The 26,980-nt window shown below is 37.2% G+C and overlaps 6 protein-coding genes across 14 annotated transcripts; 4 read left to right on the top strand and 2 right to left on the bottom strand.

The window, feature by feature from the left end:
- Nucleotides 1-5,654: 5,654 nt before the first annotated feature.
- LOC105686084 (tax1-binding protein 1 homolog B-like) lies at nucleotides 5,655-10,136 on the top strand. Of its 3 annotated transcripts, none has more exons than XM_012400698.4 (6): nucleotides 5,655-6,138; nucleotides 7,655-7,946; nucleotides 8,032-8,116; nucleotides 8,394-8,570; nucleotides 9,104-9,196; nucleotides 9,298-10,136. In XM_012400698.4, exons 1-6 carry the CDS (start codon nucleotides 5,972-5,974, stop codon nucleotides 9,402-9,404), a joined length of 921 nt encoding a protein of 306 aa, XP_012256121.2. In that variant the 5' UTR covers nucleotides 5,655-5,971; the 3' UTR covers nucleotides 9,405-10,136. The 3 variants fall into 3 exon arrangements, with proteins under 3 accessions (XP_012256121.2, XP_012256113.2, XP_012256129.2); XM_012400690.4 differs by having other exon boundaries at nucleotides 5,656-6,138; nucleotides 8,391-8,570; XM_012400706.4 differs by lacking the exon at nucleotides 8,394-8,570 and having other exon boundaries at nucleotides 5,657-6,138.
- Nucleotides 10,137-10,281: 145 nt separating this feature from the next.
- LOC105686129 (cytochrome b-c1 complex subunit 10-like) lies at nucleotides 10,282-11,099 on the top strand. Its single transcript, XM_012400755.4, has 2 exons — nucleotides 10,282-10,455; nucleotides 10,829-11,099. Exons 1-2 carry the CDS (start codon nucleotides 10,394-10,396, stop codon nucleotides 10,947-10,949), a joined length of 183 nt encoding a protein of 60 aa, XP_012256178.2. The 5' UTR covers nucleotides 10,282-10,393; the 3' UTR covers nucleotides 10,950-11,099.
- On the bottom strand, nucleotides 11,098-12,037 carry LOC105686140. Its single transcript, XM_048656846.1, has 4 exons — nucleotides 11,838-12,037; nucleotides 11,782-11,801; nucleotides 11,580-11,700; nucleotides 11,098-11,353 (listed from the first exon to the last, which is right to left on the bottom strand). Exons 1-4 carry the CDS (start codon nucleotides 11,999-12,001, stop codon nucleotides 11,245-11,247), a joined length of 414 nt encoding a protein of 137 aa, XP_048512803.1. The 5' UTR covers nucleotides 12,002-12,037; the 3' UTR covers nucleotides 11,098-11,244.
- Nucleotides 12,038-12,358: 321 nt separating this feature from the next.
- Nucleotides 12,359-13,236, top strand: LOC105686115 (adenylate kinase isoenzyme 6). 2 transcript variants are annotated; one of them, XM_012400744.4, is made up of 3 exons: nucleotides 12,359-12,498; nucleotides 12,660-12,802; nucleotides 12,880-13,236. In XM_012400744.4, the coding sequence occupies exons 1-3, from the start codon at nucleotides 12,456-12,458 to the stop codon at nucleotides 13,213-13,215; spliced, it is 522 nt and encodes a 173-aa protein (XP_012256167.1). In that variant the 5' UTR covers nucleotides 12,359-12,455; the 3' UTR covers nucleotides 13,216-13,236. The 2 variants fall into 2 exon arrangements, with proteins under 2 accessions (XP_012256167.1, XP_012256163.1); XM_012400740.4 differs by having other exon boundaries at nucleotides 12,651-12,802.
- On the bottom strand, nucleotides 12,712-14,596 carry LOC105686104 (iron-sulfur cluster co-chaperone protein HscB). 4 transcript variants are annotated; one of them, XM_012400718.3, is made up of 3 exons: nucleotides 14,020-14,596; nucleotides 13,670-13,926; nucleotides 13,295-13,583 (listed from the first exon to the last, which is right to left on the bottom strand). In XM_012400718.3, the coding sequence occupies exons 1-3, from the start codon at nucleotides 14,449-14,451 to the stop codon at nucleotides 13,454-13,456; spliced, it is 819 nt and encodes a 272-aa protein (XP_012256141.2). In that variant the 5' UTR covers nucleotides 14,452-14,596; the 3' UTR covers nucleotides 13,295-13,453. The 4 variants fall into 4 exon arrangements, with proteins under 4 accessions (XP_048513579.1, XP_012256141.2, XP_048513577.1 ...); XM_048657622.1 differs by lacking the exon at nucleotides 13,295-13,583 and adding an exon at nucleotides 12,712-12,857 and having other exon boundaries at nucleotides 13,670-14,596; XM_048657620.1 differs by having other exon boundaries at nucleotides 13,670-14,596.
- Nucleotides 13,162-22,953, top strand: LOC105686148 (RNA-binding protein 25). 3 transcript variants are annotated; one of them, XM_048657619.1, is made up of 12 exons: nucleotides 13,162-13,264; nucleotides 15,310-15,449; nucleotides 15,593-15,947; nucleotides 16,067-16,261; nucleotides 16,364-16,479; nucleotides 19,505-19,749; nucleotides 19,833-20,427; nucleotides 20,521-20,950; nucleotides 21,011-21,235; nucleotides 21,327-21,502; nucleotides 21,569-21,715; nucleotides 21,828-22,953. In XM_048657619.1, the coding sequence occupies exons 2-12, from the start codon at nucleotides 15,342-15,344 to the stop codon at nucleotides 21,918-21,920; spliced, it is 2,685 nt and encodes an 894-aa protein (XP_048513576.1). In that variant the 5' UTR covers nucleotides 13,162-13,264; nucleotides 15,310-15,341; the 3' UTR covers nucleotides 21,921-22,953. The 3 variants fall into 3 exon arrangements, with proteins under 3 accessions (XP_048513576.1, XP_012256197.1, XP_012256204.1); XM_012400774.4 differs by lacking the exon at nucleotides 13,162-13,264 and adding an exon at nucleotides 14,710-14,867; XM_012400781.4 differs by lacking the exon at nucleotides 13,162-13,264 and adding an exon at nucleotides 14,710-14,984.
- Nucleotides 22,954-26,980: the final 4,027 nt, after the last annotated feature.

Raw genomic sequence — 26,980 nt, 5'->3', positions numbered from 1 at the left:
ACAGATCTAGTACGTTCCTATCCAATTCTCACCCTGTAAAAAACATCACTAGTCGGCTTGACGTGAAGTAAACACTCTGGTGCTGACGTGACCATCTAGTTCATCTCCGGAGATTCCGATCATTGGACTACGGCACAGCAGAGCACAAGCGGAGCACAATTCGGTGCTACAGTCTACTTTTTGAATTTTAAAAATGACGTTGCTCACTTGATCCACCCATAGATTAATCGCGGATGGTCCCAAAATATTGTACGTTTCGAACAACCGAGATTCCCTTCATCGAGTAAGTAGTTGGCTAGAATCATCTGTTATGCTCAGTTTAGTATATTAAAAATGATTTAATATTCCTAGCAAAAAATAAATTCTATTCAAATCTACCGGATTGTTCGAGATGAATGATCAGCTCCTAGTTCATCCGGAAAATGATAAAAATGATTCCAACATTCCATAAATATATCATCTGCGGTTTAACGAACAAGGATATTGCATTGCATTATCTGGGATGGCTGGTGTATGCCCGACAAGGCCAGCTCAATGAGATGTGTACAGAGCATTCTACGCCTATCGTTCTGCTCAATACTCATGTCATTCTCAATCCTTTGCAGCTCCGCGTATGTTGGGGGTAATTCCGAGAAATGAGCGACACTGGTGTTCAGAATTTTCTGAGCGTTGGACTGGTACTGATAATCGCAATTTGTGAGAAATGAGCAAAAAACAGAATTATAATTGTTACAAAGGAGACAAACATTGTTGAAAACATAATTCAACACAATCGCATGAATTGTGGAGCGGATGCATTGTAAATGAAAATTAGTCAACTTCTAAGGAAGTTTTAAATTTTCCACAACGCAGAACATTCACATCAATGTTGGCTCTGACCGGGTCATAAAAATTCCAATCGGAATTCGTATGCTATAAATTTGTCTTAAATATACGTTCATGTAATTATCCTCATCAAATTATCAGTCAATCCTCACGAAAGGTAAAACAAATATTTTCAAATGATTACCAAAAAGTACAGCAGAAGAATACAGATAAAACGTAAACGGTGTATATGTGAATTCGGCACAGTCTGCTAGAGTATGTAAGGGCTCCTAGGCAAGTATTTACAGATAGGATATTCATATTCAGAAGCTCATCCCGACGGATCCAGAGGCTTAGGAGGATTGGAAGCCACGCGCTTGTTCGTTACATAACATAATTTTACACAGGACCGCAGCAACTTTCTTACAGCTGAACAAGGCGCTATGTCGATAGTGATCACATTTGAACCCGTTAAATATCGAAAAGAACGCGCTAGATTCCCTAGAGATGTGTGCAGAGTCAAAATATACACTCTATGTATGCAAAATTCCATCACTATACTCGCAAACAAGCTATGTAAGACTTATCGTGATTGAGTACATCTTTGTGCAGGTCAATACTTAATTTTTGAAAAGTATATCCTTCAGATGCATCGATTCCTATAGCAAACAATAATCTAGCTGGGGATCTTCTCATCTTATTGTTGGATGTGAGAGGATGATCATTTTCACAGTCCGACGTGATAAGTTATTAGAATACTGTGTAACCAGTGAGAATTTCTCATCTTATTATCAGACAAGATCTTCCGACTTTTGTCGCTAGTAATCTACAGCGACGGTATGTGGGGGTAGGTGGAAAGAAGACTATAAAATAACGTTGCGTGCACTTATAATGAGCAAAGTCAAGCGAATCGATCGTGATGCAGTGTCGACGAGTAATCCTAAGTATGGTCATATTATTGGCCCTAAGCGCTGTGATCGGAAGTAAGTAATATTTCAATATATTTTCAGATATTAGAGCCCACAGTAAAGTCCACATAACTCGAAGTGTCGTATCAAAATTAATACCAGTTCAACAATAATTCAGCAATTCCAGTAATAGTGTGTTCATAATTTTCCAAAAATTATTTGAAATTTGTGTCGCATAGATACTCATTTTCGAAATAAAGTGTACGAAATTTTGGAGAAATTAGGATAATTGTTATGAAAATTGCTAAGGTCGTCACAGATGAAAAAAATCGGGAATCCGAAGCTGAAAAATGATAACTTGAATATACGTATAATAAGACACCAATTATTCAACAACCCTCCTTGGTTCTTCCATCTGACCCTAATATTTTATACTTTTTCATTACCAAATCCATTTCTTGGAACTCAGGCATTGTCTAAATATTTGGGAAAATAATAGATTTCTCCTGAGATCGATTTTTTCCCATCGTTTTACTACTCGTGGTAAACCGGACCTCGTCTGATGTCACTCGAGGAATCACCTCCGCCTCAGGACAGCACTCCGACCTTGGATCCACATGTGACCTTCCTAGCTGAAGGGGTTGTTTGGCTGCAGTGTGACGACTTTCACTCCGAATCCTCGGCGGACTGCACTAGCAGGATCGTAGGGGGTCACACAAATCCTTCTTTCGTAATTCTACTACCCCTCGGAGTGAATGAGATGTTCGGGACCTTTCTGGGCTAACCACGGGGCCGAGACGGTGTCCAAGGGGTGGATCATGTTATTGGGCCCATGTCTGGAAATGTCTGAATACAGTGCTACAGCCGTTTTTCGGTTGGGATTTGCTTGCTTGATGGCCACTCAATTCTTGAGTTTATCAGGTTGTCGCATGTGAAGGAAATAAAAGTGATAAAAATGGCAATTTGCAAGTCTGGGTCAACTAAGGCACAGGACGAATGTGATCAAGAAAGTTGAACTATTTGACATTGTCTCACAATCAGTCTATGCTGTCATAACGTTCTTATCTGTACAATAATCGAACCGAATCCGCTATGAGTACATTTGTTGTTCATATCTTCAGAATCGGAGAGACGCCCAAAATTCTGATAGAGTGAAAACGTCTGAATTTAATTATTCAGTGGATTCATACAACACGGAACTGATAAACATAGTATATATCTTAAGATCATTGATTCTGGTTCTGATATACGTGTTCAACTTTCAGTTGCAGATGCATGCGCAGGCGGTGGAGGTGGTGCGGGCGGAGGAAGAGGTGGACACGGAATCAACATTCATATAGGTTTGCTCGATGAAGATGCTGACGGAGTACAGGGCAATGATCTTTTAGGGAATTTCAAGGAAATCGCTGATCTGAATGGATAGTCACTATGCGTTCAACATATAAGACGGAAGGAGAGATAGCAAATGTGAGCCGATTCTGCTGAAGATCTCTAAATCTATGAAATCTAAAATAAAGCAATTATGAATTGATTGTGATTTGTAATTAAAATTGCAGTGCTTTTTATCTGGACATTCAATTTTTTGGTTCTGAATTCACACACAGAGCTAGTTTCTTTGTAAAACGTCAATGAAAATTAATAAAAATGTTAATAAATGATTTATGAAAATGATTTAAATGGAAGTCGAGGACAATTCGAGTGGCTAACAATCTTTGAATGATTGAATATCGTCATCAATAACAATTTCATGGCACGGATGCTCACACCTAATATATTTGGGTAGATCCGTTCCTTTTCGACGAACGTGGTCAGCGACTTGGCTGTGGACCCTCTCTTCAAGAGTAAGTTCGAAAAAGAGGTGGTCTTTCAAATTTGAGCTCGATTCGACGGAATCCAGTAGCTGCAGGATTTTTCGAAATATCGATAAAATCGATTTTTGAGTCATTCTCAAAATTAAATACCTTGGCTCACAACACACTAGACGATAAAATTCAGCCAGCTATGTGGCCACCTGAATATTCGAACATGTACTCTAGCAATGATTTTAAGAAATTGTGCCAAACTGATTGTGAGGGAAGGATTTACAAACACTTGGAATATCCCTAATTTCTGATCGATACTAATTGCGTAATTTTATTCGTAGTTAGAAATCGATGTCCGAATACATGTTCAGCTCTTCACATGTATTATTCTTCTTAACGCGATAGCCAAAGGCTCAAAACGTTTATCTTTTCTATTTTGCAAAGAATATTTTGTGACATATCAATCTCTTGTGCATTAAACTGCATGTTATGAGAGACTATTTTTCAAAACGAAAGTTGAAGTACATTATGATACGTGATCAAGCATAGTAGCTAAAGGAAATGGATCTGTTCAGCCTCGGAGGTGTCGAAATAGGTATTTGGAGGTACGAATTCATGTCGGCCTCTTTCTCTTTCCATCGGCCTCCTATAAAATTTAGCAAACATTCTTGATCGCTCAGACCAACCAGCTGTACTCTTTATAAGATTATCGTCGATTCCCTTCATCTCTGCGGCAGACCTAGCTGCATGCCTAGCGCATCTGCTCAACGTTTGTAAAGTAGCTGCCCTATGACGCTAGCTTCTTAATAGCAATGAAAAGATTATCTTTAAGTTTCTTGTTCTTGTTAGATATAGAGTAAGGACCCTTGCTACGCATACTGCTTTCCTAGCACCGAAGAAGAGTAAGAAGAGTACTGGAAGTGTTGTTCCTACTTTAGAGGCCTTTATTGTGAGTAATCTCAATTTCTACCCCTTCTCTGGAGAATACTGTATGTACGTAGCTTGAAACGTTTTTAGCTCATATTAGTGACAGGTCTGGACTCGATAAGCTGTTGCTAAGGCTAATAATATGACTAACTTGAAAGTGAGATGCCTCAGATCTAACTCTTCTATAGGCTCTAAAGATTCGGCCCATTTCGACACATCTTCTGTATCCTAATATCGCCAAAAATTCTCTGAAATATTCTCCATGTCAAGTTCGCTTGAATACAAAAATTTTGGAGACCAGTCTCGACCGTTATTGGAACATAAAAAATTTGCCAAAAAATTGGAGATGAAAAAGTAAAATAGTATCCGATTTGGCCTAGAAAATCCCGCACACACGAAGACTTGTATTCGAATGTGTGATAAATTACGAATGTATTTTTGAATTACGTCCCTTAGTTTATTCATGCCTATCTACCAGATTGGATGTACAACTATCCCAAGTACGAATGATAAGTTTACACGATTCTGATTTTATCGGAAGCTGTGACCACACTTGTGTGGTTTTCCCTCACGAGGTCTATACGGTTATAAAATTTCCACGAGATACCATCAGGAAATCTGTAAAAACGGGATTTCCAATCTGCTAGTTTGCGATTAAGCAGCTCAGTTTCTATCCGGAATAAAAACTGATCCATAAATATACAGCTATTGACAACAAAATAATGCTGTTCTGTCCAAGGAAAAGAAAAAATTGATCGCAAACAAATTCGAATTCATAATGTTTAGTATGAGAGTTTTCATATAATCGTTGAACAATTTAATCGAGCCTCGATATTTGAAATTCACAGCCTAATCTTCGAAACTGTAATTTCGCATAGTTCCAATCTATTCTTCGATAATATATGCTTTTATACACAACCCTATTCAAGCCGCACTCTGGATGCGACAAAGACAACAGCTATAGAGAATCAGGTCTGTTTTTTCATCAGTTTCATTCATTTCTTTTATTATTTTCGAATTTATTGATCCCTCTCATCAATTATTTATCCATCAGACCATCGTGCCTTTCCAGGCAGCAGCACCTGTCGGTGTCATGTTGAAATAATTGAAGATAAATTTAAAAATTCAACAAGAAAGTTTTTTTGCCGATCGCTGGGTAGTTATACTACAAGAACGCCCCCCATCCACAGAAAGTATAGACTGGTGCTTGATCTGAACAGTTGAGGTTGAACTTGCTTGCAACGTTATTCCTACACAGTACACCGTGGAGACGGTTAGGTCTATTTTATGATACCAGATAATGTTGAGTTAAAGCTTCCGAATCTTTGAACTTGAAAGAATAAATAATAGCTGTGGATGTGGTTAAACGACGCTTTCGTGTTCTAACTCTAATTATTCCTGTCTATGTATTCGCGCTGAAAGCATAAGCGTAAATAAAACTTGTCGTTGTCCGATGACGACATAAATATTATCATTATTGATAAACCGAACTGTCAGCGATTTTTCGTTCCTTTTATTAATTAAAAAGTGATGGGAATCGACGGTATGAGGGTTGGCGGTGGTCGCTGCCCTCCACTTATCGTTGGGGGACTTCTTTTGGCATGTTTTTTACTAGTTTGCAACTGGTGGAGCTTGTCTACTGAGAACACTGAACTTTTAAGACAAATCGACGAACTCAGCCAGCATCTCAAAATAAGGTAAACAACTAATTCATAAAGCTATAATTATTAACGGGCATTTCCGGGTCTCCATGCATCGGATGTTCAATCATTTGATAGTTAATTTGCACCTTCCATGCTTGCCGGATGATCACTAAAATACCGGTCTGTACAATCTTTATTATAAAACTTGTTAAGTCTTTATTATCATCGATAATCCTTGAACGATGTGTGATCAGTTGTATCATACGTAATTAGCTTTTGCATATTTCAATTAATCCTTTCACATTACACATACATGTATGTATATGCTTAGTTAAAGCTATGTTTTACAGTAAGTGAAGTAAGTACAGTTGCAGTCAGTAGAGTTAGAAAAAATATATGTACGCTAACTGCAGACTGTTCCAGGTGATATTTGCAAAACGATAATAAACACATTAAGTTGCATATTGAGTAAACACTTATCTCCAGTTTGCAGTACATGAATGTTGAGGAGTTTTCATTATCTATACAATGTACAATATTTGTTATCGTTTTATTTTAACAAGCTCTATCACGTATTTCCGTTAGATATGCTCAAAATGAAGTATACTCTGCTATGCTCTACTGAGGTACTCTTGCTTATTCATTCGTTATTGAAAGATTCCTGTTTCAAAATTCAACCACATATCTTCAATGTTTGTTTCTTTAAATGTTTTTAATTCCCTTAGATCTGAAGATATATGGCATTATCGTGTTATTAAATTTTCGAATATCCCCTAAACTAAATATTATGTGACTATTAATTTTCTTCTGTAATTGGGGGTTTCGTTATACTTTAATTATGAAGATAGTCTGTCATTTAAAAAAACAAGCAGTTGGAGCATGACGATTGCATACTTTGGGAAGTAACTAGTAAGAAAGTGCTTGAAAATCTGATGGGAAACCTGTAAAGTAGGTAAAATGATTGCAATATTATTCCAGTCTTGACTAAGAATATACCTTGAAGGTAACAGAAGAGGTTGAATATCTACTAAAAAAAAAATAGAAATATAATATAGTATGTGAATCCAGTATCAATATCATCACCTTGTCAAACATCAGATATAAGATATAATCAGTTCATATTCGTAAAAATTTTCAAGGATCCTCGAATTGCTCAAATTAACCCTGAGAATCATATCAGTTTTTCTTGACTCAAAACCAGATAGATTTATTCTCTGTACAGCCTCTTACATGTTGCAATCATCTTGAGCAATACCACCACACTCATTATAGAAACCTGATCTAACATGGATTAACGAACAATAATCTCTGTAATTACATTTTATCATATTCTTTAACACCTCCAGAAATATTGGCTAGACTGCACATTTGATAGTTGAAACTAATATCCCAAGAAACAATTTCAGGTCCATATTTTGAACAAAGCATAGAGTTTCAGGGGCAATCAACATAATTCCTGGAAATAGTAGATGAAGATGCAGAAGAGAAAAGAAAACAGCAAAAATTTCAAAGAATCAGACTTCTTGCCGGTATAGACATACTTTCAATGATATTCAATGTATAATTTCAGTGCAGAGGAGAGAGACCAATGCGTAACTCTACGAAGTAAACTTGAGCAGCGTTATAAGAAAACTGAAGATGATGTTGCTAGGCTACATGTGCAGCTTGAAGAAGAAAAGGAATCACAGAAAACTAAGGAAGAAGCTGTTACAATGTGCAGAAGTGAACTTGACTCACTAAATAAACTTGATGTCACAAGAACTGCAACTTTAGATACTCTGCGGTTAGAGAAAGAAACGATTAATGGACAGCTGGAGGAGAAGAAGGAAGAGAACAAGAGACTACAGAGAGAATTAGAAAAAGTACATTGATAATTTCCATATTTATTTGTTTGCAATAAAAAATTCCTTGCAGGTACAATAATGCAACATAATTTTTTTTTATCAGGTACAAGAAGAACTTAACCAGCTCAAACTTACCATCAATGCACCTGGAAGTAACCACAAGGCTTCGCCAGCTGAAGCACTACCAGGTAAGTTAAAAACTTTGGAGCATGTTTTGTAAATATCTAGAGTTTTTTGTATGCAATCCTTAAAGTGTATGATAGCATAAATGTCCTTCTAGTCCTTATTACTCAAGAACCGCATGACATGTTTGCTTTGCAAAATCATTCTCCTCTGCATGAGCACCAAGAATGTTGTAGGATTGTGTGCGATCGTTATTAAAAATTTAAATCATCTCCCAAAGTGAGGCAAATGTTACCCTTTTCATCAACAGAATGATTATTATCGAATTTGCCTCATTAGTAGTTGTGCCGAGAACCGTGAATCAGACAGATCCGCAATTGGCTCCAGTTCCTGTGTCGGCGGTCAAGGTATCAGCGTTGGGTCAGCAAGGCTTGAGGTTCCACGGTATTCCGATTCTTCCTCTAGATCCACCAGACGCCGAGCATTTACTTCCTGCGCTCTCAGTAACTATGTTAGAAGGTATAATCTGATGAAATGAAAAAAAAGAAGACTGGGCATTGCTAGAATCTCTTGTTTCACTATCTGTGCTAGTGGGGCGCCAAACTCTGTACACAACTCCAAGGTAGTTGTATTTTGAGGATTTTCTCTGCTCTGTGGTAATTACTCAAATCTAATCGCTTGATGCAAATCCAATTAGTACATTGATGAACTTTGTTATCTTGCATGCTCCCCATTCCTGATGCTTCCATATGCTTTCTCTGGATTGAGTTGCTTCTGACGTTCTCTGTTGTTAGTTCTTATTTCCCTTTGTATGGTTGGTGATGGATACTAAACTTATTGTTATCTTCATCCATAGATACCGATGGTTGACAAACTTTGAAAAATCGAACATCTAAAAACTTGTTGACTCAACTAAAACCCTAGAACTGTATAGAAACTACCATGTAGCAAACAAATCGTGTGGTCATAAAATCTTTAGAAACAAACAATAACCATGTGTGTTTCATTGTAGAGTAGTACTCTCAGTGACATAATTAAATGATTTGTCATAGACGACGCAGTGGTGGATAATGGAACAGTGCCTGGTGGCGATCAAGAGACACAGAATGCATTAGATGCGGCTCCCAACAATGATAATAACGATGGTGAATAAAAAATAAACAGACTTTTGGGTTTGGTTTTGGGTTCAGTTTGCGCCGACCCTGAGGCTTACTATTCTAAATTCTGATTTAAATTTCGTATAAAGGAATCGGTGGAGAAATCTCTGACAATCCTGAAGACGAAGAAGTAGCAGCTCAAGATGGCATCAAAAACCAGGGAATGAAGTCACCCACAGATACAGAGCGAATATAATGAAGAAATCTGTCTTCATGGGATTAGGTACTTCTTCAATCAATGGTAGCCATATTATAGTATGTATCTATAATACTTTGTGTAATTATGATTCATTTTCAAGTCGAGTTTTAAGCACAGTCACACATCACCCTTAGAAAGTGACCAGTCTCAATACAGGCGCCCTCATGGCACTCCCTTATTTGTTAATAGAATTAAAAGTCTATAATCTTGCATCTATCATTCCTAAGGCTAGTTTTCCTACTGGATGAAGAAATCTATTCCAAATTAATGTTAATAAGGAGGTTTAATCTGACTTATTGTTAGTTATTAATTCTACGTAAGGAATGTGAGAGTATGGCGTATATGATGTGGGATTTAAACAATGAAATATGAATGACAAAGTCTCGAATGAAATTACCATCTTTAGAAGTATTGTTATTTCAGAGTAATCTACTTCATTGGAGATGACCATTTTATATAATGCCATAGTAACAATGTTGATATTAATTATGTATTTTACCAAATTTTCCTTTAATCAGTTGTTCAAGTTTTTGTATATATTCGAATTATACATTATACACAACGCAAGTAATTGTGATTAACCATTGAGCAATATAATAATGCTACATTCTACTCAACGAGTTTGCTAAATAAGAAAAGAGACTAATCAACGAAAGGATGAATTCTTTAAGCTGAATAAGGAATTATTCAATGTGAGAACTGGAAAATAAATATCATCTATCAACCGGCTTATTGCGATTGGAATTCGCTCTATGATCTATCATTTTATAAATAAGCGTTAACTGAAGAATTAAAGATACTATTCTATTTTTTCGTTATTTAAAATCCGAAAATCTAGCGGGTAACTTTAGCGACATCTTAACGGCCAATCATTACAACGTATTCGCGTTTATTCACGAGGAGTGGAGAGTGGAGAATATTCTTCTTCTAGTAGATAACTCCGAGCCTCAATTTACTTCAGCCAATTTTTTGATTTATCAATCAAAATGTCTCTCCCAGGGCCATTGGCACTCGTTGGAAAAAAACACATTGAACAGTTTGGTAGATGGTAAGAAAAAGCAATACAAATACAACCACTTCATTTTCCAATTCTTTTACGTACTCATTTCCCAAAACCGTTTAACTGTCCTCTCCGTAAATTTTTCTCATCTCGAATCTGATCACTGATCACTCAATCATTCCAAACGAACCAATCTTAAAATCATCATACAAAAGTTTTGAAAATCGTTTATGTAAGTTAGATTATGTAATTCACGAAACTTGAAGGAGTCTAACCTAACCTCTTTATCCCTCATAAATATATTGAAATCGAAACTGATTGACTTCTATTCTCAATCTAAAGTATAATGCGGACGCATACTTTTATAAATCATTATTATTCACATTTTGAAAGATTCAATGCCTTGTTGTTCACATTACAGGTTACCGTCGTTAGTAACGTTTGGAGGAGTTGGTTCTTTGGGATTATTGTACATGACTGACTGGAAAGCGGTTTTGCAGTATGTTCCCTTTTATGGAACAAAGTTCAGTGAAGAAGAATGAGTGAGACAATGATGTTAATAATCGTCAACCATTATGGATAGTGGATTGCTCGATGTTATTGTCAAGCCAATTATTGAAATTTATCTATGTATTGTCTGCTCAGCAAACGAGCGAGAATAGCAAAATTGGAATAAAAGTAGCGTCAAACTATTTCTGAAATCTACCTAATTTTATTTATCATAAATGTAACAGTGTCTGATACATCATCAACTATACATACATACATGCATAAATATGTGTAATACACATAATATACGGAACTTCCGGGGTGGATAATACCTGGTATTAAAACTTATTACGGCATATTTTTCCCTAATTTTTTCTTGTGCTCCTCAAATAAAAAATCAGCAAACTCTTCAGCTTCTTCCCGCTTTCTTTGCCTCAGAACTGGTTGCACTCCTTTTCTGAACAAATGATTATTACTCTCCATTATTATTTTACTTATCTTGCAGATTTGATTCCACTGAGGATTTGACTGATTATAAATACACAATTAAGCAGTCTATTTTTTTTTCTAAAACCTGTGCTTTAGGAAGAATTGTGAGCAAAACTGAAGTATCTATCTGCGATACTTGACTTATATTCCCCCCTTGACAATATCGTTAATATGAAATAGGATTTTATACGTACTTCCATCCATAAATACATGAGATTGACAATATTCCTATTGCAATCATTAATCCCGAGCTACTGTTAGCCTGCTTCACATACGACTGCCATAATCTTGAAACACCAATCATCTTCGGTCTTCAGGCCTGGAAAAATTATGACAGAGGTAGTGAATAACAGTTATTTCGGTGAATGAGATGAAAGATGAAGTCATCCCCTGAGCTTTCTTGTATGATGAATAAACTAGATATGATCAGTTAGGTCAGGTTAGACTTACACTATGTTGTTGTTGATGATTGCGTAGTTGTTTCCAAAGCTTTCTCTTCACGTGCGCGGAGACGGTCGAATTCTGGTTTCCAGATGTAAAATCCACCAAAAGTTCCCAGGATACTTGCAAAGATGATTTGAGAATTGCTCAAACCTCGAGGCCTCCTTATTCGCATGTCGACACTACGAGACGAATCTTGAGATCACCCGATTTTGGAATGAAAATCTTAAGTTCTGTCGTCTGCTAGCTTGGTGTAGCCGGGTCGCTCCAGCGCCTCTTCAGCTTTTAATTTTTTGGGCGGATAAAAAATAGGTTTCACAAAATAGATGGAAATGTGCAGGCCAACTATTGTGCACATTAATACTTGAAACCGGATATTTGAAAAAATACTCATATTGCCATTCCAACAATAATTCAGAGAAACCGACACAGCTGACTACCTTCTACGACTCGAGAGTTTATCGGAGAATCGAATCTGATAGAGGTCTACGGAAAAAGTGAGAAGTGGGAGAAATATCAAAACACACACACGTGTTCACGTATAGCTGACAAGTGGTGATAATTTCGCTCTTCTGGAACCAAACTTTGTTCTAGCGAGACCTCACGAATTTTTTTGAACAACTAACAACATGAACGGTATTCACCGCACGTCTCCAAATATCCTAATTACAGGTATTAATTCACCGAAAGCGTTGTTCCATCTTCCGTTTTTTGCTTAACCTGAAATTCTGCATTTTCTCAAGTAGACCTGACGAGAAGTTTTTTAGTCAATTGATCCTCCAGTTTCTATTTAAATGATATCTGAATTATCTATATTCTTGAAGGGACTCCAGGTGTCGGAAAAAGCACAACGTGTCGATTACTGGCTGAAAAAACTGGACTCACCTGGCTTGAGGTCAGCAAAATAGCGATAGAAAACAGATGCCTTGAAGAATATGATGAAGTCTATCGATGTCCCGTTCTGAATGAGGATAAAGTAAATTTCTTGATCCTCCACGTTTTATTACTGCCCAAAGATACAGCTCTTATCACTGAAAAATTCGTTATCTTTAGCTTCTGGATGGAATGGAAAGTTCTATGCAGCAGGGAGGTAAAATCGTGGATTATCATGGAGCCGAATTTTTCCCTGAGCGATGGTTCGACATAGTATTCGTGTTACGAGCTGACAATACGATATTGTATGATCGTTTGGCAGCTAGGGGTTACACAGGAAAAAAACTAGAGGATAATATAGATTGTGAAATATTTCAAACGATATTGGATGAGGCTAAAGCATCTTACAAGGACGAAATAGTTCATGAATTGCAGAGTAATACCAATGAGGAAATGGAAGAAAATGTCAACAGAATATGCCAGTGGATAGACCAGTGGAAAATTGATAATCAATAAAGACGAAATTTTTACACTGACCAACCATTCTGGAATAAGCCAAATTCAGGTAGCTTGTAATTATGATACTTATTGTAAGTACCTATTTTAACGCATTTTTATTTGCTTTTGTATAATACACTATTTACAATTGACATGATTCAAGTAAAGTCTTCACTTTTATGAAACAAAATATTCAGAGAATGAGGGAGATTTCATCTCAATTCAAAGAGCAGACTTTATGATTCTACGAGTTCTGCTACTCAACAATGCCCAGGTCTTGTTTCAATGCTTTTAATTTGGCTTCAATACTGGCATAGTACTTCATTTCAATAAGTATGCGTCTAGCCTCTTCCATATCCTTCCGTTGAAACGCGGCTGAAACTTGTCTAGTAAAAAAAAATCAAACTATCTGGTAGGTCGTCATCATTAAAGTCTAAAACATTTCTCTTACTATTTATTAAAGAACATTTACCTTGAAGATTCTCCCAAAATCTTCCGGTTTTCTTTGATCAATTCAAGCACTTTTTTTGGATCGACAGTAGCTGCCTCAATCTCCTCATTCTTTTCCATTATTTCCATGAGAAATGTAGGGTTCAATGCAGTTGACCCTTCTGGTATATCCAAATTGTTGAGCCGCAACATGTATAACCCCCTTTTTAAAGGGTGTAACAGGGTACTGTGGGCTTTATTCACCAGTGACGATAAATTCTCAGACAACTCTTTTTCTTTCTGCAACAACACAATGGAAGAAAAAAAGCCAGATATTGTCGCAAAGAAAAGTAGGATGAGAAAGAAAAACTTTGCTAACAAATAATTACTTGCCTCAGAACTGTTACTGAATCTGTCAGGATGTAATAAGTTTTGTAATCGTCTGTATTTGCTGTTCACTTCTGATGTATCAACATCGTAGTCCTCATTGATACCAATTAATTTAAAGTAATTGAAATCCTTATGTAATTCTTGTAGTGCGTTACAATTAGAACAAAATATTAGAGGTATCTGATCGGAATTGCATCTCCAACATTTAGATAGAGATTCGGTAGAGTAGCTTGTTGCTTGTGATGGTTCAGTTAGGGAACTTGGAACATATTTCTTTAGGGTCTTTGAAAATGAAGATACTTCGCTTTTCAAATTCAAACGATTATTTGCCGCTACTTGAGTATAACCTCTGATCGCAAGTTTGTAGGTGCAGTAAAAATATCGCAGCTTCATTGTTGAAAGGAAACGAAGGGTGGAGAAAATTGTGCTTTTCATATATTCAATGCAGTTCTGTTGGTAGAAATCGGATAAGAATGCGAACGCGTTAATAACAAATTGAAATAAAACGAGCTCCAAATTCGTTTGACATGTACTGCTATTTGACAGATGCTGAGAGAGATTTCGTCTGCAAGTGACTTGCGAACAGTTTATAAACTATCGCTGACTCGGGATTATTCCACCTTAGATATTGGTATTCCATGGTCAAAAGCCCTCCCCTTTCCATTATTTCACAGCCGGCTAGATCCTGAAATCAAAAGCCGTAATGGCAGACGAGTAATAATTGCCAGTGTGGTATGGTTTGTTGTGCGCGCTCAGGCGGTTTTATTAACATGTCACAAATGATCACCGCGGTGTTAATTTATGCGTAATTAACAGAAGTAGACAGAAGTAGACAAGAGGTGTTTTTCTGGGTAAGCCGACCGTTCAAATTTTCTGTTGATCAGTCGGTCACAATAATTTCGTGGTTAGGTCCAGCTAGTCGCCTCCATTGATTTTTGGTGCCTGGCATCGGTCTCCAAAAGATTGCCGTAATTTTCAATTTTTACCATTGACGTATTGCAGGTTTTTACTCCATTTATTTAGAATCAGACTTATTCTTGTTATTTGCTTGGTTTGGGTCCACTTATATTACCGTTCAAATAATCTATATTTCATGTGTCAATCGTCTCTATGGAGGGTCATATTTTTCGAATACTTTGTTAAAATCTTGCCCAAAATCTTCAGATTATCATCTACGAGATTCCAAAGGATCTATTTAATTCACTGAGGATTGGTCTAATCCAGCTACTGCAATTACCAGATGCATCTCACATTAGTAATACACAAATTCCAATGATTCTCTTTTGATTTCAGTTAGCGTACGTTCCAAAAAGTCATACGAAACCATGTCGTACCCAGGGCAACCACCTATGGGTATACCAGGACTGCCACCAATGCCATACATGGTTGGTGCCCCACCACCAATAATTGGAGGTGTAATGCCAATGCCTCATGTGAGTTTTTTTGCAAGTTTTTATATGAATTTCTTGTATATTTTGTGATAAATCACGATTGTTACTGTATATTGCATTCAATATCTGTTGAGATGGTTATATTGTATTACTGATGCAATGTTTGATGGATTTAATGCACATAGATGATTCCAACGCCAGTTTCTGCAATGCAAACCTCTGCACCAGCTGTTCGTTATGCTCGTAATCAGAATCGTCATGACAATAACCGGCGGCGTGAAAGAGAAACTGGGCCACCGGTTACCGTATTTGTTGGCAATATTATGGATCGGGCCCCTGATGTTATGATACGTCATATTTTGGGGGCTTGTGGTCATGTACTGTCATGGAAAAGAGTTCAGGCCTTTGGATTTTGTGAATATGCTGGACCAGATGCAGGACTCAGAGCCGTCAGACTACTTCATGACATGGAAATTGGAACTAAAAAGTTAGTTGTGAAAGTCGATGCCAAGACCAAAGTCGTTTTGGACCAATTTAAAGGTATGGTTTTCTTGGAGATTAGGCCATCAACCACTTCAGAGTTGATTGAAAGAATTTTCAATTTTTTTCGATACGTCATGATGTTTTACATACTTCTGTCACGGTATCTTCAATCACAGCTGAAAGACGAAAGAAATTACGTGGTGGACAATCGCCATTGCAAGACGAGACTCCCAGTGAAGGCTTGGATGGCGACGAGGGCGATGACTACATGGATGAAGGAATGAGAGTCGTCGATGCAGACGCCATGACCCGTATTTCTCAAATAATTTCTGAGCATGCGACTGAACTTGAAATGGCTCAGGTTGCCCCAGGTATTTGACCATGATGTGACAGAAAAACTAAGTTCTATTTCATTATTCTTTGGAATTTGACTGAGTTCTTCAACAAAAAGTAATTATCGTTGTCTATTGCAGAAGAACACCAAACAAAAATGGCCGCAAAATCGCTCAACCTTGACGACGCCGAGATAGAAGAAAGCAAGCGAGATCTGATTACCAGGGAAATCGGCAAGTTTCGGGAAGTTATGAAGGTAATTGAGAATTGTTGTTTCTGATTACAGTCCCATCTCCGTTCTGTCCTTGTTTCTTGCTTGTTTGCTCCATCATTGAACTTTGTAAGCGTGCCTTTGAGTTGAACACTGTGATTGAGTTGAAGTAATAGTAAGGAAGAGGCAAAGGAGTGAAAATCAGAAAAGTTATACTTAAAACTCAATCGTTTCCGGTAATGAAACTTCGTCACCGTGGGGTTTTGTTTGAATTGTGTACGCGTTGTTTTTAATTTCAGGCTTCGATGATAAACTATTATTTGGTTTTTGACGTTTCCTCCATTAATTTATTATAACAATGAATTATACCTGATATCATGAAACAAAGTATTGCAATATTCTTTGAAAAAATTGAATCTGTCTCTGGGAGGTAAAAAGCACGGTTCGCAATCTAAAAATGTACAAGACTTAATTACTCGTGCTATTGCAATGACAACTTTGAGAGGGCAGCAATTTTCCACTATTCAGCGGTCTAATTATTTATATTGAAAAACGTTTGATAGTTGTAAAGACAAGTTAAAATTTTGAGGACTGAAAGTGTGAGTGTGAGAATTATATCAGGATACGATCCAAGTCTTCAAATCTGCATAAATATATGTATTTGCATGAGTGATGATGGTGAGGAAATGAGCGTGTGGTACGTTAGCTCTGAATAAATGGAGCCGTGACTCGTTGCTGTATATTATAATGACAGGCAGCGTGCGTCGCACACAGCAAAAGCACACACGTCTAGGAATGCTGTGTGTGGGGACCACCCTCTTACTCGCTCATTCATTGGCTCTGAAGGGAGCTAGTCACAGCACAGCCCTCCTATTTTCGCAGGCAGCCGCAGCCTCGTTGGTAAGTCAGTGCATATCCAAAAAACAAAATCATGAAATCAAAAAGAAATTCAAACACTTGAAAAAAAAAGTATTTAATCAACAAAAACTATAAGAAAAAACTGCAAACTAACGCGAGAGAACGTCTCGTTATTGACGTCAGCCACGCTAGGCACCAATCTCAGCTGAGCTTTAGCCATGGAAATTTTTTTCAATTTTTGTCGGATTTATTTACCACATCGTCGTTATTAGTTGATGTTTAGGACGCTAGAAAACGATGAAAGTTTACCTACGCACAGATATCAATTGATCATTGATTGTAATGACCTATTGCAGCCACGTAATTTTCTAGTATTTTTTTATTTATCACATAATGATCGAATTTTTTTTCAAGAATATACCTCACTTTTACCATCTATGTACAATTATAGACGAAGCTATTGGAGGAGTCGAGTTTTTTATTTTTCTTTTAATATAGATACTATAACCATTGACATAATTCTATTATCACAGTGGCGACTGTTCAGTTGTTGTCTTTATTTTGTGTAAACAGCTTCTCTCAACGTTGCGATCAGACATGTACGTAGTACCTAGGTACGCGCTCCTCTGTTCTTCGGTACTGCCACACTGACCGACCGTGTCAACTTCACACCGTGAGTAAAACTACACAACCATGAATCACCACAGAATCATTCGGTTCTCGTAGTTTTCTGTTAGCCACTCCCTATTCCAATATCAAATTTTTACTCACATTTCTCCTGATCCATATCCATGTCTACTTGTACCACATCCATGTATCATTCCTTCGCACCATCACAGCCTTTTTGTGGTTCGCCTAATACTCTGGGTTACTGTATGGACGTTAAGCTATAGAGAATAGGGATAACGCCATTTCAAAAAGTGATTTCTTTCAATTTTTAATTACAATATATTTGCTCAAATTATAAGTATGAGGTCTGACTCCTCTGACAACTCCCCAGTATTATCTTGTTGCCATCATCTTGCTTTTGGAAGCAATGAAGACCTCTTAAAAGAAACAACATGAATAGATTCCAATTTTATAAAATCAATGCGCTTTCATAATTCAATTTCTTAACGGGCTGATATTTATTCCCACCAAACAGTAACCCAAAATTGATTGGTCTCCAATGTGTTATAAGGAAGGGTGAAAAGTGTGATTAACTTGATAAAGAGTGGCTTCGACTGAGTAAGATTGGGGGGCGTTACGGGTGGGCAAACTATTGTGCATTTGATATCCAACAGTTTGCTGCATCAGCTGCCGCGTATAGCCTAGCCACAGAAGGATTCTAAGTTGAGAGACACACTCAACAGACAAATGCAAAAGATGTATCGGTGGATGGTACTCTCCTTACAACGACTCCACTTCTGATCGGTATATCAAAATTTCTCTAATAATTATTTATTATTATACAGTTTATAAACTAATAACTAAAATAGCATTCTGCCCTTCCCCAAATATTCCTCATCTCCTTTAGCATAGATATTTCATGCCTATATGAGTAACTACATTCTACATATGTAATGTTTAAAACAGGCACACATGCAATGTTGTGAGTACATTGGGTGTCATTAAAGTTCTGTACCTTGTTGCGTTCCTATTATATTCATAAATTATAACAAAGATAAGAAAAGGCAACTTATTAAGTTAAGTTTAGTATCTCTCACATTGTCTCCAAAGTTTGTACCTGCACTTAGGTACTTGATATGTTAACGAGGTATCGTGTAAGATGCTGTGAGTTCAGCGGGCTCCATCGGAGTGAGTATACCTCATCGAAACGAAAACATTTTCTCAATATCTGTAAATATATGATCATCAATTATTGTACACAAGAAACTAGCAATTGTTGGCATAGTAGTTATAAAGAGACCACCAAGGTTTTATTTCTGAATAATTTTTCTTTCCAACTGTTATTATTTTTGTAAATCACTTTTATTTCCCTATTTATTTTTCGAACAAATACATTTTCTACTAGTCATCGAGCTGAATGAAAGTTGAATTGTGAACATTGTTATGTGAAAATATCTTCAAACAGATTTTACATAGTCAATTCTGACAACGCCAATCTGAAGGAAAACGCGATTGCTAGTTCTCTAGTTTTTGTTACACGGAGCTTTGGAATTTTGTTCTGATTACCCAAACTCAGCTTTGTTTGTTTCGTTGTGTTTTGTAGAAGCAGGAAGAGGAAAAGGCTCAAGTCAAACGAAAGAGAGAAGCTGTTGAGAAGGAGGAGAGAGAGAAACGTGAGAAGGAGCGTAAGGACAGAAAAGAAGAGGAGTCTGGAAATCATAGAGATGATCATGACGGTCTAGAACCTGGAAGTCCCACTACACCTCCTACTGGCTCTAGTTCTGCCATCTCAAAAGGTCGTAGTAGCAGTAGCAGCAGTAGAAGAGACAAGAGACGTTCAAAATCCAGGTAAGAATTAGTAATTTTTTTTATCTTCATTATCTAGGGCGTTACTTGCCTGATTCCGTAATTGGGTCCTCACATTCTTTCAGGTCAAAAGAAAGGGATAGAGAAAGGGAGCGTCAAAGAAGCGACCGAGAGCGAGATCGTGATAGAGATCGTGAAAGAGAAAGAGAACGCGACAGAGATCGTGATAGGGAACGAGACCGGGATCGTGAAAGGGAAAGGGATAGGGAGAGGGAGAGAGAACGAGAAGAAGCACGTAAGAGCGAAAGAGAAATTCTGCGGGAAAGAGAAGAGGAAGAGGAAGCGAAAGAAAGGAAAAAGAACGAGAGACGAGCGAGAGAAAAAGAGGCAGCTTATCAGGAAAGGCTACGCGCATGGGAAACGAGAGAACGTCGTAAGCAAAAAGAATGGGAAAAAGAAGCTGAGAAACGCAGAGCAAAGAGAGAAGCCAGGGAAAGAGAAGCCAAACGATTAAAAGAATTTTTGGAAGACTACGACGATGATCGTGATGATGCTAAGTATTATAAAAGTAAAGAACTTTCACGACGTCTCGAGGAACGTGCTTTGGAGGCTGAGGCGGATTCTCGTGATCGTTGTGCCGAACGCCAAGAGTTGGAACGTCTCAGGGATAAGCTCTACGCTGATTCATCGCACCCAGATCCTGCTGCTGAATTCGAAAGGGTACGCTCGTTTAAAATATTCGATTTGCTCTAGTTTTTATTTCTTGGGAATTTCAAACTTCAAGTATTTTAATCATGTAAAAAAAAATTTCAGTTGAAAGCTGAGCGTGAAGAACAATACAAACCGAAGCCTGTGATCACTATTATTGACGAAGAAGATGAAAAAGTTGTCAAAAAAGAAAAAGAGGCGCCAATGCCGCCGATAGAAACTGAACCAATTGATAGTGACAGTGATGATGGAGTGCACTTTGATGACGCACCGCCGACAGAAGCTCCGTCAAGGACTCCTCCTCGTCATCATCATCACCATAGACGTCACCATCGCCACCATCAGAACCACCATCGCGATGATGATGTAGATGGTAACGATGATGACATTAGCGAAGTTGATAGAGATAGTATTAAGGACAAAGTTACTTCGCCATCCGTACAATCTCAGCCAACAACTACTCAATCCTTACCTCTTAATCACGATGAGGATTCTCGCATGTCGCTTGTTAGTGAACCGGAAAAATCTAGTAGCGGTGAGTAATTTTTATTATACAGTTTAGATTCAAGTACCGTTATTGTAAATACTATTCCAGGTAACTTTGTACCGTTTGCAATGGGCGGTGGAGGAGCGAAAGGCAGTGTCGATCATGCTCCAGGAAACAAAACACCGGCTAGTCCAAGCGCTGCGTCTAATCCTAATCCCCAGCAGGCGAATCAATTAAAAAAGAAAGGTCGTATCGACGTCAAAGACGTATTCAATAACGACGATGACGACGATGGCACTAATAACACAAAGAAAAGAAAACTTGTTCCTCTAGGTACATGTCGAATTAGTCTTTCGATAATAGATTCACAAGAAATTGATTCTGAAGCGTTGAAAACTTGGATAAACTACTTATTTATGTTTAGATTACGGTGAAGAGAAAAAGAAAAAAGGTGGAGAAGATACATCGAAGATTGGCAAAGAAGAAAGCACGAAAAGTCAGGAAGAAAAGCGCAAGCACATAAAATCACTCATAGACAAAATACCTACAGATAAAAATGCCCTGTTCGGATATCAACTCGATTGGGCAGTTATCGATAGTGTAAGTAATGCAAACTTAAATTCCTTATACCTCGAACTTGCTGAATTTGATTTTTGATTTTTTCAGACTCTCATGGAAAAAAGAATACGACCGTGGATAAATAAAAAAATCATAGAGTATATCGGAGAGCCAGAACCTACGTTGGTGGATTTCATTTGCAGCAAAGTGATGGCTGGCAGTTCTCCACAAGGGATATTAGACGACGTACAAATGGTGAGGAAATACTGTATCTTTGACAGCCCATACTCGAATTCAATTATGTCATGTTTGCAGTGCGCTTAGTGCTTCACTTCATATTTTATACCTGTTGATTATATTTTTGCAGGTGCTAGACGAAGAAGCTGAAGTTTTCGTAGTAAAAATGTGGAGGTTATTGATATACGAAGTGGAGGCTAAGAAAATGGGACTAGTGAAATAAAAAGAAAATCTCTGGAATAGAAGAATTCGCGTGATGTGTATATGAAATAAATTAATTACTTACTCATGCTTTGAAAAAGAAAGAAGAAACAAAAACGAAATGGGGGTGCAACACCTTCTCGAGAATCATTTCTGGATATAATTTTATTGATAAAGGTAGAAGTATGAATACTTATCCTCGTATTAGTCCGGATATTTGTTGGCTTATACCAGTAGTTTAGCGACCTACGGTTGCTCGGCGAGTGTGAATTTATTTACATGTGTAGCGGTTCAATCGTTAAATACACTTTGTAATTATCATCATTTATAATTACCTAAATCTTGTCTGTTTAAATTAATGTAATTTTTGACTTATCTTTACGGCTGTTTATCGTACGACAATTGTTCAGCGAAAATAATCATAATAATCTGAATAATAACGCGCATTCCCACAAGAAACAAGGTAAGAAATACATTTTTGGAGCTAGTATTACAATTTAAAAATAAAATCAAATTCATTGGAATACTCACAATCACATGAGTACATTCAATTTGCTTCAACTGGAATTATTTTTTTGTTCCGTTAATCAAATCGTAATTCGTTTTTTCTTTATTGCAAAACCCTTGCACGGATAATGGAATATTGATATCCGTCCGTACTACCAGAAAAATCTTTCGCTTCCTCATGAATTACGACGAAAGACTCTATAACAAAACCGGATTTTTAGTTTTTTTTTTGTTTCTATAATCACATCGATTCTTTCACATAAACTAGAGAACAAGGAAGGTGGAAAGGTTCTGACATCTATTGCCTTTTTCATTTCGGAAACTTTCATTATCTGCGCTCAACTCTATTCCCCTTCAGTCTGGTAGTTTAAAATATTTCATTGTTACATTAGCGTTAACGAACTCAGTTCCCCCCACCCCCCTAATTGAAACAGAATGTTACAGATGAAAAGGAGAAAAAAAGGAATATTTTAGTTCACCCGATTTATAAGATATAATTTAGAGTATAATGAAAAATGAAAATTAAAGTAATAAATGCCTCGAACCAAGTTCTTCAATATTTAATTAACATTTCTTTCAATTTACCAGGTTTAATTTCAACATTCCTCGAGATCGGTAAAAAGAAATAGCAAAGAGGATTCCATAAGAATTCGTAGTTCCCTCTTTTTTCCCAAACATGTCGACGTCAGCATTGCATTCTGGAGATTTCAATGACTCAATCTTGCACAAGCGAGCACGACCATGTGAAAAAATTTTTTTTCTCTTAATTTTGTTTATCTGGTTTTCAAATGAGGAATTTATTGAAAAACAAAAAAATCATCTGCCTCTCACTGCGTAATTTTCAGTGCAACAGCAATGAAAAATTAGACATTTGTAAGAATCCAAAATTCCTACGACCAGAGCTTAGAGTTCACGAACTTTTACACCCTCTTGCTTTTCGTTTCTTTTCCATTTCTACGTTATGTTAAAGTATAAAATCTTATTGTTAGACTCGAGACGTAGTTTAATAGGGAAAGTAAAAGTTGACATGAAAAAAAGAACATTTATACAAGCTGATATTTGATGGCGTGCATAAAAAGTTCAGTCGACAACCTGCGTCCCGTCGTCCTCTTCGTGGTTGTTCTTGTACTTGACGTATAATAAAAGAGCGCGAAAAACAGAAAATTCACGAGGAGATTGAACGTAACGACTAACGGCGGACAAGACGATGAAACCGACAATGATTATATCCCAGGTTATATACTACATTTGTTTCAGGGCGCTTTTTATTTAATATATGGGACAATGAGTCAACGCAAAATTAGTTCGTCTATGAATCAATCTCTGTCCTCCCCTGTTTCTCGCGCTATCTCATCTTTTTTTTTTTAATGCTGAAAAAATGAGAAACGGAAGTAACTTGATTAAGAATGGAAATCGAATCGACTCAGCCGCAGATGAGAATTTCTTTCATTTTATTTGAATCGCCGTAGATGCAGTTTCTATCAGAAAAAAAGCGATACGTTTGTGGGAACGAAGATGACGAAAACTGAAAGAAAAAATTTTCGGATCGGATCCATCCACTTTAACAACGATAGGTTCTCACCGTTGTGGTATCGGAGTTGCTACAAGTAAGCAGACAGTATAAGAGTAGGAGAGATTAGAGCAAAGTTCAGAGGTTCAGACCTAATTGGGGGATTCTTTCGACTTAGTGGCTCGTGCTACGCAATGTTGTCTGGAGCATCACAAGCTGGCCTATATCTATACAAGCCGCCTTATAGTTGTCTTGTTACGGTTTCGTAGGATGCCTTATATCCAGCCGAACATCCCTCATGCCCTCCTCTCTCGCAGGATTTTTTTGACTCTAAAGTTAAGCTTCTTCACAACAAAAAAATGGGTTACTTAATTTTTTTGTCTAGCGTTTCTTGATCTAAAGCATTGATTTTTTTTTTTTTCTACATTGGGCCGAAAACGTCTTACCCATTATACGTCATTTATATAAAATTGTAATTAAGAAAACTTGGCAATCAATGATGATGAATTGTGACGATATTTGTATTCAGAATGAGGAGGAAAAATTAAGATATTCCAAATCAAATAAACTGAAATTTGACCGAGGGGTTAACGGATGCCTTGTAGGGTTGTAATTGCAACACTACACTTATATGGAGGATACGGTATGGATATCCGATGTGATTATTTGCGTAAAGTATACATATATGTATGTATATACCCTATGTATTATACTATGTATGGATGGTGTATAGTACGGATCCGCGAAGATATCGCGTGATTGAAATTGAACCGAACTACGCGGGTTTGGTACATAGGGTCGTGGTGCAGGCGTAGATCCGCAGGAATCGTTATAGATCCATGATCTGCATGTATTGTACGTGCATCCTGTACATTATTCTCGTTTGAGTTTCAAGCAATTATGGACAGCTGCAGTAGATCCGGTTATAGGTCAGGTTGGATTTTACTTGTTCAGAGTGAGGATTGAGCTCCCGTTGCAAGCCCCGGCGAGCTCTTATTTGTTCTCGCGTAATATCGGTGCTTGCTGCGATTATTTGATCGCTGATTATAGAATAGGCGGTAATCAATATTGACGATTTCGATGTTGAAGACCATATAAGGAGGAGGAAATATACAACGTTTAAGCTATGGTTCAGGCGAATTAATTTACTGCGAAAATTCAATATTTTAGATCCAAGATGAAAACCTGGAAGAATTTATAGAATTTATCGTTGGAAACCCATTTTTTTTCTTTGTTACGGAGTTGAAATCTCCAATTATTTCTGCAGCCTCCTTCCAAAAAAACGCCAAGCTTATTACAGTCTCAGATTTTTCTCAAAATTAAGGCAGGAATTTGACATTCTTTTTTCTCAAGGTTTTCTATCGTATTCTTACGTATTTTGAGCTCAGGAATCCAAATCCGCTAGTTAAATTGATCTATCTATAAAACTGACCGAGTCATCGCCGATCTTTTACTTTTTGGAGCAGAAAAATTGAGATATCTCGATGGGGAAAATTCGTAGATCGCAAAAAAAAAACAACTCCAAACACGCGTAAAATATAATGATGTGAAATTGAAGAAAAAATGATGGGACAAAAATTTAAACGGTATCCTAAAAAATGATCTACATCAAGATATCAATAAATTTTCACAAAAACTTTTTATTCTTTGTAAGTAAAGTGATGTCTGGGTTCTTCAATTTATTTATTCGCTTCAAAACCCTCTGTTAATTTTTTTTTTTCTTCATGATCACGTTCTATGGTTTTTGGCTGTCGATAATCGGTACTATTATAGATCGCCAATAAGGAAGATGGAAAGATCAATCTGTTCTACATAAATTATCCGCAAACGTAATTCGGTTGCTAGATCTATATCCATTCTGTTTTTCACACACTGACTAACCGATTGTCAAACCTCCACTAAGAGTACCGCATATAACCATGCAAACTTAATATAAATCGGCAGATCGTGAGAAAAAATAAATGAGAATGAAATGAAATAAGTAAAACTTTCATACCCTCGCGTTCGCTATATGAATAATGTAGTGAATCTGAAGAGTCAGTATAAATCGCAAATCTTTGTTCGGCGAGAAAAAAAAAACCGAAATCTATTACCGGCGTACACATACATCTATATATATTTGGCGTATAGTGTCGGCCACTTTTTGCACCCCCTGTCTTTTTCTTCGTCATCTACTTTTCGTTTTCCACCCTTGCTTTTTTATGTTCCTAATATTCGTCCCCAACGAAAACTCCGCTATACAGATATAATACTGTATGCATAACGCACGAGAGACATCTGTGCTTTTTGGTGTGTTGCCCAAAATAAAAAAAAAAAAACAAAAAAAAACAAATAAATAAAAAATAGACACATATACGCGAGTCCCATATGTGCATATGTAAAATCAATTCGAGCAGGAGAAAAAAAGGGTTTTATTTTTTTCTTTGCTTCATGTATATTCACGGTACATAGAATAGGATCCTTTCGCGTATACCATCATATAAGAATTCAAAGTCAATGGAAAATATATTTACAACGACGACAGAAATGGCACCCAGTCCTACAGCTTTTCACCCCACGCCTGTCGAATTTGTCCTCTTTTCACCTCGTATGTATTATACGTATATATCGCATATGTACATACACATATCCTTTATTCTCTTATTCAGGATTCACACGCACCGCAGATATACAATCTGATTGCGGAACGCCACGGGTGCGCGCACACGAATATAGGTATGCTCTATAGATGAGAGAGAGAGAGAGTTGGCAATGTATCCGTAGGGGTTTTCCCCGAATTCCGTGCGAAGCTTTCCTATCTTCTATCTTGTTTCACCTTTTTCGCTTTCTATTTTTCTCTTTTTTCCTATCGCAGATTTTCTCGACCTCTTTCTCATCCCCGTCCAATCTCCTTTATGCCCTTCTAGTTTCGCGAACTGCCTTACCTTGTCAATCGATGCCCATACGCCACCCCAATACGTTATCCCTCTGGTTATACACTCTGTCCCCGCAAACTGTCTCTCTTCTTTTTTTCTCCTTCTTTTTAACCTTTTTTTTTCACCCTTCTCCTTTCCCTCCTTATCGCT

This window comes from Athalia rosae, chromosome 6 (genome assembly GCF_917208135.1).
Source record: "Athalia rosae chromosome 6, iyAthRosa1.1, whole genome shotgun sequence".
Taxonomy (NCBI): Eukaryota; Metazoa; Arthropoda; class Insecta; order Hymenoptera; family Athaliidae; genus Athalia; species Athalia rosae.
This window is presented reverse-complemented; position numbering and strand designations above follow the sequence as displayed.

Bases quoted from the DNA above. Each gene is read 5' to 3' on its own strand.
- LOC105686084 (XM_012400690.4), top strand. From the start codon at position 5,972: ATGGGAATCGACGGTATGAGGGTTGGCGGTGGTCGCTGCCCTCCACTT. The intron at 6,139-7,654 runs GTAAACAACTAA...GTATAATTTCAG, and splicing joins AGCCAGCATCTCAAAATAAG to TGCAGAGGAGAGAGACCAAT. The intron at 9,197-9,297 runs GTGAATAAAAAA...TTTCGTATAAAG, and splicing joins CAACAATGATAATAACGATG to GAATCGGTGGAGAAATCTCT.
- LOC105686129 (XM_012400755.4), top strand. From the start codon at position 10,394: ATGTCTCTCCCAGGGCCATTGGCACTCGTTGGAAAAAAACACATTGAA. The intron at 10,456-10,828 runs GTAAGAAAAAGC...TTCACATTACAG, and splicing joins ATTGAACAGTTTGGTAGATG to GTTACCGTCGTTAGTAACGT.
- LOC105686140 (XM_048656846.1), bottom strand. From the start codon at position 12,001: ATGCGAATAAGGAGGCCTCGAGGTTTGAGCAATTCTCAAATCATCTTT. The intron at 11,802-11,837 runs GTGTAAGTCTAA...GATCATATCTAG, and splicing joins CAATCATCAACAACAACATA to TTTATTCATCATACAAGAAA. The intron at 11,701-11,781 runs GCTCAGGGGATG...TTTTCCAGGCCT, and splicing joins TTTATTCATCATACAAGAAA to GAAGACCGAAGATGATTGGT.
- LOC105686115 (XM_012400740.4), top strand. From the start codon at position 12,456: ATGAACGGTATTCACCGCACGTCTCCAAATATCCTAATTACAG. The intron at 12,499-12,650 runs GTATTAATTCAC...ATATTCTTGAAG, and splicing joins TCCAAATATCCTAATTACAG to GGACTCCAGGTGTCGGAAAA. The intron at 12,803-12,879 runs GTAAATTTCTTG...CGTTATCTTTAG, and splicing joins CCGTTCTGAATGAGGATAAA to CTTCTGGATGGAATGGAAAG.
- LOC105686104 (XM_048657620.1), bottom strand. From the start codon at position 14,451: ATGAAAAGCACAATTTTCTCCACCCTTCGTTTCCTTTCAACAATGAAG. The intron at 13,584-13,669 runs GTAAATGTTCTT...TTTTTTTACTAG, and splicing joins ATTTTGGGAGAATCTTCAAG to ACAAGTTTCAGCCGCGTTTC.
- LOC105686148 (XM_048657619.1), top strand. From the start codon at position 15,342: ATGTCGTACCCAGGGCAACCACCTATGGGTATACCAGGACTGCCACCA. The intron at 16,262-16,363 runs GTATTTGACCAT...TGTCTATTGCAG, and splicing joins AATGGCTCAGGTTGCCCCAG to AAGAACACCAAACAAAAATG. The intron at 16,480-19,504 runs GTAATTGAGAAT...TGTGTTTTGTAG, and splicing joins AGTTTCGGGAAGTTATGAAG to AAGCAGGAAGAGGAAAAGGC.